This window comes from Diaphorina citri, unplaced genomic scaffold, assembly GCF_000475195.1.
Source record: "Diaphorina citri unplaced genomic scaffold, Diaci psyllid genome assembly version 1.1 scaffold213, whole genome shotgun sequence".
Taxonomy (NCBI): domain Eukaryota; kingdom Metazoa; phylum Arthropoda; class Insecta; order Hemiptera; family Psyllidae; genus Diaphorina; species Diaphorina citri.
In genome coordinates this window covers 26330-41197 of record NW_007377650.1, presented here as the reverse complement: position 1 = coordinate 41197, position 14868 = coordinate 26330, and the positions used below count along the sequence as shown (strand labels likewise).

General features: G+C 37.0%; 1 protein-coding gene and 3 non-coding genes across 4 annotated transcripts; 3 read left to right on the top strand and 1 right to left on the bottom strand.

Moving 5' to 3' along the window:
• Positions 1-11392: 11392 nt before the first annotated feature.
• Trnan-guu lies at positions 11393-11466 on the bottom strand. The gene has a single exon. It is a non-coding gene; the product is annotated as a tRNA-Asn (tRNA).
• Positions 11467-11692: 226 nt separating this feature from the next.
• Trnan-guu lies at positions 11693-11766 on the top strand. Its single transcript has one exon. It is a non-coding gene; the product is annotated as a tRNA-Asn (tRNA).
• A 1010-nt stretch (positions 11767-12776) lies between these two features.
• On the top strand, positions 12777-12850 carry Trnan-guu. The gene has a single exon. It is a non-coding gene; the product is annotated as a tRNA-Asn (tRNA).
• A 1184-nt stretch (positions 12851-14034) lies between these two features.
• LOC103506079 lies at positions 14035-14601 on the top strand. Its single transcript, XM_008470461.1, has one exon. The coding sequence runs from the start codon at positions 14035-14037 to the stop codon at positions 14599-14601; it is 567 nt and encodes a 188-aa protein (XP_008468683.1).
• Positions 14602-14868: the final 267 nt, after the last annotated feature.

The following is a 14868-nucleotide window of genomic DNA, read 5'->3' as shown; positions in this document are numbered from 1 at the left end:
ACCTCGTGATTGATTAATAACATGAATTCCTTCTCTTCTGTTTCCTCGTACTAGGAAGTATTGGATTCTCAAAGCAGAGATTTCAAGCAGAAACAAATTCCAATTATTATTATCCATTTTCAAATAAGTAATTTAAAATTATTAGGTAAACAAAATTTATAACTCACAAAGGAAAACTGAAGAATGACAATAATATAATATTGAACATTGGGAAAGGAGGGAAAAACATGGGGCTAATCTATGCGCTTTGCTCCTTACTGTGGCTAGCCTCAATCCTTGCTCTATGCTCGTACTCTATGCTCTATCATCGATGTAGCTCTATGCTCTATGCTCGCCGCTCCACTGTGTTCTTAGCCTAATATGTATACCCGAATGTAGGTACATACTATACTTAAGACGTAGGTATATTATACAAATATACACGGTGATCTTTAAGAAGATACCAGCAACCAAGTGAAAAAGTGACAAAATGAACATTCATTTTACGTCAGTGTAGAGGAAGTCTTTTTTTAATGTCAAATTGAACTTTTTTAGCACCTTTAGATTGAAGAGAAGGTCTACCAACACTCCTACCGTACGTCTTCACCACTGAATAATCAGCAACCAAGTGAAAAAGTGACAAAATGAACATTCATTTTACGTCAGTGTAGAGGAAGTCTTTTTTTAATGTCAAATTGAACTTTTTTTAGCACCTTTAGATTGAAGAGAAGGCCTACCAACACTCCTACCGTACGTCTTCACCACTGAATAATTTTTTGGCTTGCGTTCTTGCGTATAACAATACAGCAACATGCCTGAGTTTGATATCTCTGACAAGTTAAAGTGTACAGCACACCAGGACTTCAAACATTTGACAAGGTAATCCGGTACAAAGACGGAAGTAGAAAGTCTGGATATTAAAGACTTGGAAAACATCAAAGGAGCACAAGTACAAAGGAGCAGCTGCAATACCCGGAATACAATACATATCCTATGTGATGAAAGCATACATAATATGTATTTCATTTTTCCAATTCACATTTCCGTTGTTTTTTCAAATAAAGGAAAGTACATTTTTTTCTGCCTGCTATAAGCTTTTCTTTCTCCTAGAAATCCTTTCAATATTTCCGAATGGAGCACAGTGGTTCAAAGTCCTTTTATAACCCCTGAAAGACATGAAGGACACATGTCGAAAAGATCGATTAGCCAAATTCCGTTTCTTTAAGTTTGTATCAATCCACAGTGGTTCAAAGTCCTTTTATAACCCCTGAAAGACATGAAGGACACATGTCGAAAAGATCGATTAGCCAAATTCCGTTTCTTTAACTTTGTATCAATCTATCAATTCTGCCTGCTATAAGCTTTTCTTTCTCCTAGAAATCCTTTCAATATTTCCGAATGGAGCACAGTGGTTCAAAGTCCTTTTATAACCCTTGAAAGACATGAAGGACACATGTCGAAAAGATCGATTAGCCAAATTCCGTTTCTTTAAGTTTATATCAATTTATCAATGTATTCTCTGATAACAAGGTTTCTCTGATATTTATGAGGGAATAAAGAAAGTCTTATTTCAGTCCACCGGCACCGACACCGGTAAGGAAGAATTGTTCCTATCCCAATTTTTCTGACGTCATTCGGGCAAGGAGCCATCAGCCAATAGGGGGTTTTTTTTCGAAATCAATTTCCATTCATCTCTTGTGTTGCCCGAATTATAATCATTTCGTTCTTTTGATATTTCAATTTATTTCGGGCGAAAACCACAACAATTTCGACATGTTGAGAGATCAAAGGAACGAACATCAAGTGGCATGATTCTCCAGGTTACTATTGGAATGTGAATTATTTGCCGTTGTTTTATTTTCAGGGACTTGTTCCAGAATGCGAAGAGGCCGGTTGGAATGTAAACTTGCAACTTGCAATGCATTGTGCGAGCAACTCTATTTTTAATAACGGGCCGCGCGATTTACTCTCTCTTTTACTTGTGCTGCTCTCTTTTCTTTTCCCTCATCTCACACAATTTACTGCCCTTTTTAATGCCTTGGATTTTTATGTTCGCTTTCTATTATGTCTGCTTACGCTTCTGCCCGAGCTACTTCTTTAATATTGTAAAGATAAGGTTAGTTCACTTTGTTGCCAGTGGTGGGGCGATGGCTTTTGTTCTTGGGAAGTACCTATGCTCGCTTACTATTCGTTGTTTGTTCTTCTGAGTAAGTTTTGATCTTGTGTCTCGAATTTCATGTTCTTTTCATTAAAGAATTCTTTGCTGAAACATTGGGGCTACTTTTTTTTAAAACAATTTTTTAGCTGACCAGCAAAACTACTTTACCTTTGCCCGAGCTACTTCTTTAATATTGTAAAGATAAGGTTAGTTCACTTTGTTGCCAGTGGTGGGGCGATGGCTTTTGTTCTTGGGAAGTATGCTCGCTTAGTATTCGTTGTTTGTTCTTCGGAGTTAGTTTTGATCTTGTGTCCCGAACTTCATGTTCTTTTCATGAAAGAATTCTTTGCTGAAACATTGAGGCTACTTTTTTTTAACAATTTTTTAGCTGACCAGCAAAACTACTCTAGCCATACATACATAGGTACTTTTGTAAGGGTACATACTAGGCACCTACTTTTGTAGAAATCTGTACGCGATTGAACTTTTTCCAAGTGTCCAAGCTCCCAAGTTCCACCACTGTTCTATATTCTTAGTTTTACACTTTATTTATTTATTTAAATTTAATAAACTTGGGGAAAGTACTTTTTTGTGTAGGACCTTTATTATTTTTTTTCTTTAATTTTTTTCTCTCATTCTTTTTTTTTCGTATGAAAATGAAGTTTGTGTTGTTTCTGATAAAAGTTTGTTTTTTAAGAGATTTTTTTTTTCTTCACAATTAATAAAAAAATGTTTTTCTTCTTCTTTTTCAATTCAAAATTGTTATGAATAAATAGGGTACAGGGACCAAAGTGGGAACACTATGGAGTGGGTATATACCACCTACATCTTTGAAAATTACTTAAATTCACACAAATCAAAAACTGCTTGAACTGATGCAAAGATGTACTCCTTCTTAAGAACCAACACCTTGAGTTCCATTTCCATCTCTGCCACCAACTCTTCTGATCCTTTGGCCATGACTTGTTGTCTTGTTCACCAAAGTAGCCACAGTAGGCACTACTACGATCTGCAGCCACAATAGGCTCTACAATGATCTGCACCACACAGTGTGAAGCATTCCACTACAAAGATCCAAAATCCAATTCAGATCCAGCACGAAGTAACCAAAAATGGTTGGTTTAGTGGACTGTATAATTCTAAGCTACTACAAATGCCACCAGAGGCCCTTTGACTGAAAAATGATGAATTGAAAGCTCCCTACTAAAAATGACGACAAGACGAAATTCTCTCTGCACCACACAGTGTGAAGCATTCCACTACAAAGATCCAAAATCCAATTCAGATCCAGCACGAAGTAACCAAAAATGGATGGTTTAAGTGGACTGTATAATTCTAAGCTACTACAAATGCCACCAGAGGCCTTTTTACTGAAAAATGATGAATTGAAAGCTCCCTACTAAAAAATGACGACAAGACGAAATTCTAGGTTACAATCAATTGGAAATTCTTCACATTTTATTTGTTTATTTATATTTTTCAAAATTTCAAAATGGTGTTCAGAACTGGCGGGAATTTGAATTGAGGTGGTGCGAGTTTGAATTAAGGGCGCAAACAGTATGTATAATGTATATCTATCTACATAGTAAAAACAAAGTGAGGTATAGATATAGGTATAGGAATAATGAAATTTATTTTTATTAGAGTGCGCTAAACCGGTGTCTACACGTAGTTGACGGACGTCGCGTCGATCGACGGTCGACTGTAAAAAAAGTTCATCTTTTTTTTACATCTATCGACGGCCATCGACTATAATGTGGACACAGCTTTACATTATGTAGGTCGGTGGGTAGCTATCTGTGAACCTTTGCATGACTCTGAAAGGTGCTAAAAAAAGTTCAATTTGACATTAAAAAAAGACTTCCTCTACACTGACGTAAAATGAATGTTCATTTTGTCACTTTTTCACTTGGTTGCTTGGAATATACTTTTTGTAAAAATATTATTACATACAAATGTACCTATTTATACCCATTTTTATCATACTTCAGGATACAGGTACTTCAAAGCGCTTCGCTGTTGATTCCAAAATCCAAAACGAGTGCATCGAACAGAATCAAAGATCAAAGGTGGAAACATTGAATATCTACAACTGTCAGCTACACACAGGAAATTTGAACATGTTCAAGTTTTCTAAAAACATCAACAAGATGTTTAATTACAAACCATACATCTTCATTAGAAGTCACTCCTGCGAGGCTTGAACTTTTGGTTAGATCATCAAACATATCTCTGCTTATTTGCATACGTGAAGTTTGGATGAATCTGGTCTGGACTGGCTTCAATGTAGAAGTTGTGTGAATGTTATCTATGATAAATAATCGCAGCTTATCACAACATGATCGTATAGCATGCAACTCTAATATAATAACATACACAACGCCTCCAGCCTCCAGTCAACATTATCCTGAATACAGGCTCTATCACTATCACTATACTAATATACAGTGCATACATTATACTCGTACTCTCTCTCACCTCACCTCATCTCCATATTACATAGACAACATGGGTGTATATTTGTATAAGAATAATATGTAGATAGTATAATAGCCTAAAACTTAAAAACACATTCAAATTGCCTTTACTATACTAATATACAGTGCATACATTATACTCGTACTCTCACTCACCTCACCTCATCTCCATATTACATAGACAACATGGGTGTATAAACTATACTAATATACAGTGCATACATTATACTCGTACTCTCACTCACCTCACCTCATCTCCATATTACATAGACAACATGGGTGTATATTTGTATAAGATTAAAAACACATTCAAATTGCCTTCTTGACTTCTTGTAATAAAATAATAATGAAAATGATACCGTCTAACAATTAAATTCCTAACCTAGATATTCTATTGGAACTGAAAATTTTCAATATTCAATGATATAGGATATTTGAAATCCTGATATCTAATGTTTTCCACAAATATGATTACTTGATCTTCTGCCTTTGTAAAAGACAAATTCCAGTCAACATTATCCTGAATACAGGCTCTATCACTATCACTATACTAATATACAGTGCATACATTATACTCGTACTCTCACTCACCTAACCTCATCTCCATATTACATAGACAACATGGGTGTATATTTGTATAAGAATAATATGTAGTATAATAGCCTGAAACTTAAAAACACATTCAAATTGCCTTTTTGACTTCTTGTAATAAAATAATAATGAAAGTGATACCGTCTAACAATTAAATTCCTAACCTAGATATTCTATTGGAACTGAAAATTTTCAATATTCAATGATATAGGATATTTGAAATCCAGATAAATAATGTTTTCCACAAATATCATTACTTGATCTTCTGCCTTTGTAAAAGACAAATAAAGTACTCTACTCTGATAAATTTTCAAGCTCTTAAAGTACCTACATCTGATTATATTCTGAAGACACCCTTTACATGTTCATCTTAATTCTATGCATGTATTCAAATCTGAATTCAATATACATACATTCGGAGAGGAGAGAAGTTTCTTCAATTTTATAAACATTGCAGGGAAATTTAATTTATGCACACACAGAAAACAATCAAGGAAATGACATCAAGAAGGGAAATTTTGATATTTCTAGCTCGACAAATCAAGGCTCCATCTGCAATGCTGAATGTGAACTGAAAATAGAGCGACTTAGACCTTAAGGGAAAAGCGAACTCCTTTTGAGCTTTTCCCAGAATATAGCCCTAAAAAAAGGGAAACTTTGGCTCTGAATAGCGGCCAAATTATGGAAATCCGATTAGGGGCACTTTTGATCTACATTAATTAATAGAATTTCTCTGTAGATGGATTTGTCATATGCCTTGATTCTTGGACTTTTTATTTTAAGGTTACATGGTTATTAATATAAAAATAGCCCTAAAAAAAGGGAAACTTTGGCTCTGAATAGCGGCCAAATTATGGAAATCCGATTAGGGGCACTTTTGATCTACATTAATTAATGGAATTTCTCTGTAGATGGATTTGTCATATGCCTTGATTCTTGGACTTTTTATTTTAAGGTTACATGGTTATTAATTAATTCGCCCATCCTTTCTCTATATCCCTACTGTCCCTTGACTCCATGATCTATTCATGTTGTTCTTCGCTTTTGCTTTTCGTTCTGGAAAATTCCAACTTTTTTCTTTCTCAAAAACAAATTCGGAAAAGTTTTCTTCGAGTTCTGACTTCTGTGTTTATCTTATGATATATGATTGTTTAGATTTGCTCTCCAGATTGTAGATTTATAAGAGATTACTTTTTTCTCTCTTGGCGGCTTCCACGAATATGTTTGCATAGGATGACATGCATTGTTTTCATCTTAACATGTTGATTTGAAGACCTAATGCTAAGAAAACAAACACTGAAGTAATAAAAATAAATTTTAGATCTGTAAATTGTATAAACTTTCAGTATAGTTCGAACTTGTAGCTTGTACCTTCCTAAGATGATGGAAGTTTCTGGTGGCACATCAGCAAATGAAATGTACGATGTACGAGTATGTATTTGAAAACACAGCTTCGAGTTAGATTGTCTTTCAAGAAGATATTCTTTCTTCCTCCATAGTGTTCTCAGATTGTTGCTTCATAACCATTCTTCAGATTGAGCAAAATGAAGTTCAACAAAAATCTAGGTTGACCACGTCCATGAAATCAGAAATGTTCTGAATAGAATAATAACTCTGTAGGTTAGAACCCGCTATGTCTACGTATGTACGAGTATGAGGACATGAAGCTATTGTTGAATGGTTTCATTGAGAAGAGCTGCTGCTATAGTGAAAAGTAGGCAACGCTTGTCAGTATAAAATAATATGAATGAGTGTCAAACTAACTGCTAACTGGTATAGGCTATGTCCAAATGTAGGCACTGTTTAGGGAGAAATATCTAGGAAAACTATAGTTGAACGTCATCCAGGTAATTACATATACTGTCCATTTCAAAATAAGAGATTACATTCAAGACTTATCCAAATATCCATAGCAAATTGTGTCTCATTGTCAAAACTAGAACGAATTAGTGCTGCTAACACCTACAACATAGATTCAACCTCAAAGGTTCAAATTGAAACCTTAGATTTTATATTTAATTATATGTATATAAATATTCAGAACCACAATTTCTAATTTCACGTCCAGCTTAAACAAAATTGAGAAAATCAAAATGCTCGCCTGGTAAACGGTTTCGAATAAAAAGGTTCAAATTGAAACCTTAGATTTTATATTTAATTATATGTATATAAATATTCAGAACCACAATTTCTAATTTCACGTCCAGCTTGAACAAAATTGAGAAAATCAAAATGCTCGCCTGGTAAACGGTTTCGAATAAGGTCAGGTCAGAGTCTATTTTAGATTTCAAGAGAAACTTTTCTGACAGCCTGTGGTCACTGTGGTCGCCACGCTGACTCTGAAACAGCCATGGAAATCATGAATGAAACAGAAACAAGAATGAAAACTCGTCTGGTTAACCCGCACCGTACACCATGGTTCTTTGAATAGTGATGAAATTGTAGAATTCACTCAGTGAATGGTGTCAGAGTCTATTTTAGAATTCAAGAGAAACTTTTCTGACAGCCTGTGGTCACTGTGGTCGCCACGCTGACTCTGAAAGTCTGAAACAGCCATGGAAATCATGAATGAAACAGAAACAAGAATGAAAACTCGTCTGGTTAACCCGCACCGTACACCATGGTTCCTTGAATAGTGATGGAACTGTAGAATTCACTGAGTGAATGGTTATGACAACAGGTGAATTTTATTAAGTAGCCTTTAGCCCCTGATAATAGTGCAACTCCAATATGATTTTGCTGGGTGGCTTTTTAGAAGCTTCAGAAGGAAGGCTAAAGGCACTGCAAAATTTAGAAGGCTAGATTTTTTTTTTTTTAAACAAAGAATATTTATTTTCAGTCACAACATTCGGATACCAACATGGGTTATGAAATCTAACAACGGTGAGTGACAGACCTGACAGATAGATATAGGTAGGTATATCAGACTGTTGGTTAGAAGGAAATCACGTATTCTATAGTTTCTGCTGATGGCCATTGTCCTGCGCTCATCCTTTCGTTCAAGGACAATGAACCTGGAGACTCCAGGATACAAAACGTTGGCGTTGTGTGGATATCGTCCTCGTTTTCATATTATCATCTGAAACATTGCCAGATTTGCTGCTGTATTATATCCACTTCAATTTCCTGCTCTGTCGATAGCTCTCATGTGTTTCTTCTCGTGCATGAAACTTGGAAAAGGATATGCAATATGCATTTTCTTACTTTTCATTTGGAAGTTTACATCTAAACTATTCTGTTCGGGCAGTATTATTTTGTGTGGATGATATTGCCTGAAGAGTCAGTCAGTTTGATAGGTATACATAGATCAGAAGTGTCGGTCCTAGACTTGGGACTTCAGTTTTTAAGAAAAAGGTAATCATGAAAATATGATACATGAACTTGAAGTGCAGAGGAAACAAAATAATTCTAGATAACCTTTTTACAATACAAAAGTTAAGGTAAGGAGTAGGTGCAAGGGAAAACTAGAGTAGAAAGAGGGGGAAGGGAGAGAGAATTGTGGAGGGAGAGGGGAAGGCAGAAGAGACAGAAGAAAGAAGGCAAGAGAATTGGAACATGATATCAATCTTTACGTGAACGCGCGAGCTTTTAGATTTGATTGTATTTCACCTCCTGCACCTTCGCCTCCCTATGACTTCTCCACCCCCTCATCCAAAATATATTATAACTTCTCCTCCATAGATTTGATTGCATTTCACCTCCTGCACCTTCGCCTCCCTATGACTTCTCCACCCCCTCATCCAAAATATATTATAACTTCTCCTCCATTCCCTCATCCCCTTCCTTCAAACGTCCAATGGGCTCAAATTAACAAGTAGGTATGCAGATATTTTTCTGAGACCCTCTCTCATTTCTTCTTCCTCCTCCTCCTTCTTCTTCATCTCCTCTTCCTCCTCCTCCTCCTCTCTATCTATCTCTATCTTTCTTCCTCTCAAAGATCCACGCCCTCTTTCATTTCTTTAATTCTTTTCTTCTTCCTCCTCCTCTCTCCTCCATTCCCTCATCCCCAAAACCTATATATCTCCTCTGCCCCCTAATCCCTCAAATATCTAACTTCTTTCCTTTGTCCTCTGGATGGATTGGGTCAGAATTGAAGTGGAACAAGTGGGTCATTCTTTACAAAAGCTTGAGCTGAGCTCTCTTCGCAGAAGCAAGCAGCCACTTGAAAACTACTGCACTCCAATATGAACAAGAATGAAATAGTTGAACAAGAATGAAACAGCCTAATAGTTAGCTTGGTTGGTGGCGCGTCTGCGTTGTAAGCGCTAGGCCGTGGGTTTCAATACCCTGGTCTCTCTATTATGTATCTCGCTCTACTCTTTCTTTCTTTCTTTCTTTCTCTCTCTCTCTCTCTCTCTCTCTCCCTCTCTCTCTCATACGTTCTGTATAGAAAAGTCAGCACTCAACCAGCACACAATTAACTCCAGAGATTATTGAGTTATTCCAAACATGAAAGTAATTCATTTAATTGTCTACTATCTCTTTCTCTCCCTCTCCCTTTCTCCCTCCCCCCTCTCCTCTCTCTCTCTTTCTCTCTCCCTCTCCCTTTCTCCCTCCCCGAGATTATTGAGTTATTCCAAACATGAAAGTAATTCATTTAATTGTCTACTATCTCTTTCTCTCCCTCTCCCTTTCTCCCTCCCCCCTTTCCTCTCTCTCTCTCTTTCTCTCTCCCTTTCTCCCTCCCCCTCTCTCTCTCTCCTTCTCTGTCTCTTTCTCTCTCTCTGATTTAATCTTCTGGAAAATTAAAAATAAATACTCTCTTAGTTCCACAAACACTCTTTCTCTCTCACTCCTACCAAAACCTCTCTTCCTCTCCTTCTTGTTATCTATCTCCCTCTCTCTCTCTCTCTCTCTCTCTCTCTCTCTTTCTCTGTCTGTCTCTCTCTCTCTCTCTCTCTCTCTTGTTATCTATCTTTATCCCTCTCCTAAAGTACCTACCTATATTCCAGCTATTATGGGATCTTGCAAATTACCTTTCCGTACAAATTACACACCCGTATTGCTTTGTATTTATACACTGGGTAAGTAGGGAGGGAGGGAGGGGGGTAGGGATTTAGGGAGGGGGAAGGTAGGAGAGGAGGGGTAGGTAGGGGGAAGGTAGAGAGGGAGAGGGAGAGAGGGGGTAGGTAGGTAGGTAGGGGGCTCGGCTAAGTACCACTTCATTTGATTAGCTTTATCATTGATACTATAGGTGTATATTTAGGAGAATATAGTACATACCTAGTAAAAAGTATATCTAGAAAAATAGTCGAATGGGGATGGTGCCCACTGTATTGAATTCTGGTTGGAACTGCATCAAAGTTGAACCTCGACATTCAGCTCTTAATTACGTGTTGATAGGAGACGGGGGGAGAGACGGAAAAGAGATAGGGAGTAAGAGATAAAGGTATGGTTGAGGTGAGGGAGAGCGGGAGTTTAGGAAGAGAGGGATACTACGACACAGACCACACGAGTCTAAAGTGGCAGTTGCTTCATTGATACTAAATAAAAACAGCAATAAAACACTTCTTTTTTAAATCCAAATAAACACAACAGTTTGCCATAATGTGTGGAAAGAGAGAGGGAGTAAGAGATAAAGGTATGGTTGAGGTGAGGGAGAGCGGGAGTTTAGGAAGAGAGGGATACTACGACACAGACCATACGAGTCTAAAGTGGCAGTTGCTTCATTGATACGAAATAAAAACAGCAATAAAACACTTCTTTTTTAAATCCAAATAAACATAACAGTTTGCCATAATGTGTATCTGTTTAGTAAATTACTAGACCCAGAAATACTCACATTAAGTCTGCCCTGCAAAGAAACCATACCTAAACCTACAAGAGACTAGAAATATGTATCTCTAAGCCTAATTTATTAGCGTGTTGTCCGACATTGCCTGTATTGATTTCGGTACGATGCGATGTTTATTAGCATGTCAATCAATCAAAATCAGAGCGTTTCAATTACGCGATACGTGAACATAATGTTTATAGTATGTACTGTGAAGGTCTCCATCGGACTACGTATGTTTACATCATTAAATTATTCATATAAACTTTAAAATTCAACAACCAGGGTAAGGATTTTGATGAATTCGACGAGTGGGCAGAGGTTTTCTGTGGAGGTAGTGTAAACTGGCTTAGTAGTTTTGTCACATCCACTAAACTGGCTCCGGAGTAAAAAAAAAATCTGGTGGAAAAAAATCGCCCCCGGGTGGATTTGAACCACCAACCTTTCGGTTAACAGCCGAACGCGCTAACCAGTTGCGCCACGGAGGCCGGATGATTAATAATTTTCAACTTGAATTATTTAATTAGTAAAATAATTACCGCACCTGATAAAGAAGGTAAAAAGTAAAAAATATTATTTTGGCAATGTGTACCCTCAAAAAAATTGCACTGATAATAGTTTATGTACCTACTGATAAAGGCACTACAGTCATCGCTGTTTTCTACAAACTTTTGATAACTTTAACTCAACTAAGTACCTCCTTCTAATATGCAAGCCTCCGTGGCGCAATTGGTTAGCGCGTTCGGCTGTTAACCGAAAGGTTGGTGGTTCAAATCCACCCGGGGGCGAACTTTTTTGTTTTCCATCGTGAAAAAGGTGAGGTGGAATAAATCCTTTTGCTTTGGGAAAGATAGCTATTGTCAAGAGCCTGATGTTGAAAGGGTCCTCCACTCACGTGCCTAAAAAAGGCATCTATACCATTAGGAAATTAATCCAGAAAATCGGCACACTTTTCTCTCATCAGTCTCCCGGGATTTCACACGGTTTTCTGAAAAGAGAAGCCGTAGAAAATTAGAAACACGGATACCTGGCTATCTCCTCTGCTGAAGTCTCTGTCACTTAGCGAAGTATTCGATAGGTACCTGTAGTAGCCTCACCGTGCCTTTTCCCCAGTGAAAACAAAAATAGTGAACCTTTTTAGAAAGACGACAAAAAAAAAGGCAGAGAGTTTCATCGTTAAGTGAAAATAAGGGGGCTTCCTCTTGTGGGCATTGTAGATAGGGGAAATCCATAAATCACCAAACCTGGAAAATTCCTCGACAATTACCTTCCTCTCAAGCTCCATCCCATTCCTAGCCCCCCACCCCGAATTTTATTACTTCCCCAAAACCGCCAAAGGAAGTGGACTAACCACAAGAACTCTTGGGGGAGTTGTTGATAAATAGGTACATAAAGTCCGTCCAATGGTAATTGTAGGTATAATTAATGTGAATGTACAAATGATATAGGCAATTTTATTGATATAAATAACATGATTATAAGAGTGTAAAATTCCTATTTATTATTGGGATGATGATTGATGACCAAAAGAGTCAGTCTCAAGAGTTTTTCATTGCTTTCCGCCAAATTCTATCAATGATTAATAATTTTCAACTTGAATTATTTAATTAGTAAAATAATTACCGCACCTGATAAAGAAGGTAAAAAGTAAAAAATATTATTTTTGCAATGTGTACCCTCAAAAAAATTGCACTGATAATAGTTTATGTACCTACTGATAAAGGCAGTACAGTCATGGCTGTTTTCTACAAACTTTTGATAACTTGAACTCAACTAAGTACCTCCTTCTAAAATGCAAGCCTCCGTGGCGCAATTGGTTAGCGCGTTCGGCTGTTAACCGAAAGGTTGGTGGTTCAAATCCACCCGGGGGCGAACTTTTTTGTTTTCCATCGTGAAAAAGGTGAGGTGGAATAAATCCTTTTGCTTTGGGAAAGATAGCTATTGTCAAGAGCCTGTTGAAAGGGTCCTCCACTCACGTGCCTAAAAAAGACATCTATAGTAATCTATACCATTAGGAAATTAATCCAGAAAATCGGCACACTTTTCTCTCATCAGTCTCCCGGGATTTCACACGGTTTTCTGAAAAGAGAAGCCGTAGAAAATTAGAAACACGGATACCTGGCTATCTCCTCTGCTGAAGTCTCTGTCACTTAGCGAAGTATTCGATAGGTACCTGTAGTAGCCTCACACCGTGCCTTTTCCCCAGTGAAAACAAAAATAGTGAACCTTTTTAGAAAGACGACAAAAAAAAAGGCAGAGAGTTTCATCGTTAAGTGAAAATAAGGGGGGCTTCCTCCTGTGGGCCTTGTAGATAGGGGAAATCCATAAATCACCAAACCTGGAAAATTCCTCGACAATTACCTTCCTCTCAAGCTCCATCCCCCTCCTAGCCCCCCACCCCAAATTTTATTACTTCCCCAAAACCGCCAAAGGAAGTGGACTAACCACAAGAACTCTTGGGGGAGTTGTTGATAAATACATAAAGTCCGTCCAATGGTAATTGTAGGTAATTAATATCAATGTACAAATGATATAGGCAATTTTATTGATATAAATAATATGATTATAAGAGTGTAAAATTCCTATTTATTATTGGGATGATGACCAAAAGAGTCAGTCTCAAGAGTTTTTCATTGCTTTCCGCCAAATTCTATCGGCTTGTCTAAAAAAAAAAAAAAAAAAAAAAAAAAAAAAAAAAAAAAAAAAAAAAAACAGAAGCAAATTGCTTCGAGCAAAATATCTAATTATCATCTTGCATTGATATAAATTTTATTAACCCTGTGATAGCCTCCACAAAGTGAATCGATGAATCCGAATAAAGGAGTGTTGAGAGAGCTTGTACTTTTTATGGGACTTCAAGTTGGCACGTACCTTATTGTTCGGACGTTTCGGGTCTGAACTCCAGACCCGTCTTCAGCAATTTGTCAATCTATCATTCGCGAACTCCGCGAACTTGTCAATTAGAACATAAAAAACGAAAATGCGAAACAGATAACCACCTCAAAGTGAGGAAACTGAAGAATTTTCACGAAAAATGCGCAAACATCACATGCAACATGGAATTCCTGATGAACACCAGAGACAATAACATAACCCCAAAATGTCTCCTCCTAAAGGATCCAATTAAAACAGTAAAATCAAAAAGTATTTTAGCTAGAACATCTAACATACTAAGATCTGAACTCATCAAACATCATAGGTGTCAGAAATATAAAATCAAATCAGAAATATACAATCTAACTACTGAAATCAAGAATACTGTGAGTGATGATGATTACAACCATATCATGGCCTGTATGGATATAACATACAAATGTCGTGAGAAACAAAATCATGAACGACATAATAAGAAGTTAACAAAATTACTTGAATCTCAGGTACCCAGAGATCATACTACTGATAATATTCAAGGTCAATCCAGTAGAGGTGCAAATCCCACTGACATAGTGAGAAATAGTGACCCAAGTTCAGCTGATATTGTTGTTGCCAGTACTACTACCCCTACCAACACTGAGACCCGGGCCTATGTAAACCTATCCTCACACAGTTTAACTGAGGAACAGAAAAGTGTGCTTAATAAAGGTTTGAAATTCGCCCTATCTGAATCAAAACAGGAATCATAAACTAGTCAGAAAATGCCATAAGTTCAGCAAGTGTCGATGTCCATGACATGTGGCTACCCTTCTTCAAACAAAAGTTCAAAGTGTAAAGTGTCCCTACACCTATATCAGATGTTCTATACTTGACCTCTATTAGTAAACAATAACAATGAGTTTTTAAAATATCAGAATTTCATGTGCGGTTCGTTTTCGTTTAATGTTATCTGTTTCGCATTTTCGTTTTTTATGTTCTAATTGACAAGTTCGCGGAGTTCGCGAATGATAGATTGA

Bases quoted from the DNA above. Each gene is read 5' to 3' on its own strand.
- LOC103506079 (XM_008470461.1), top strand. From the start codon at position 14,035: ATGGAATTCCTGATGAACACCAGAGACAATAACATAACCCCAAAATGT.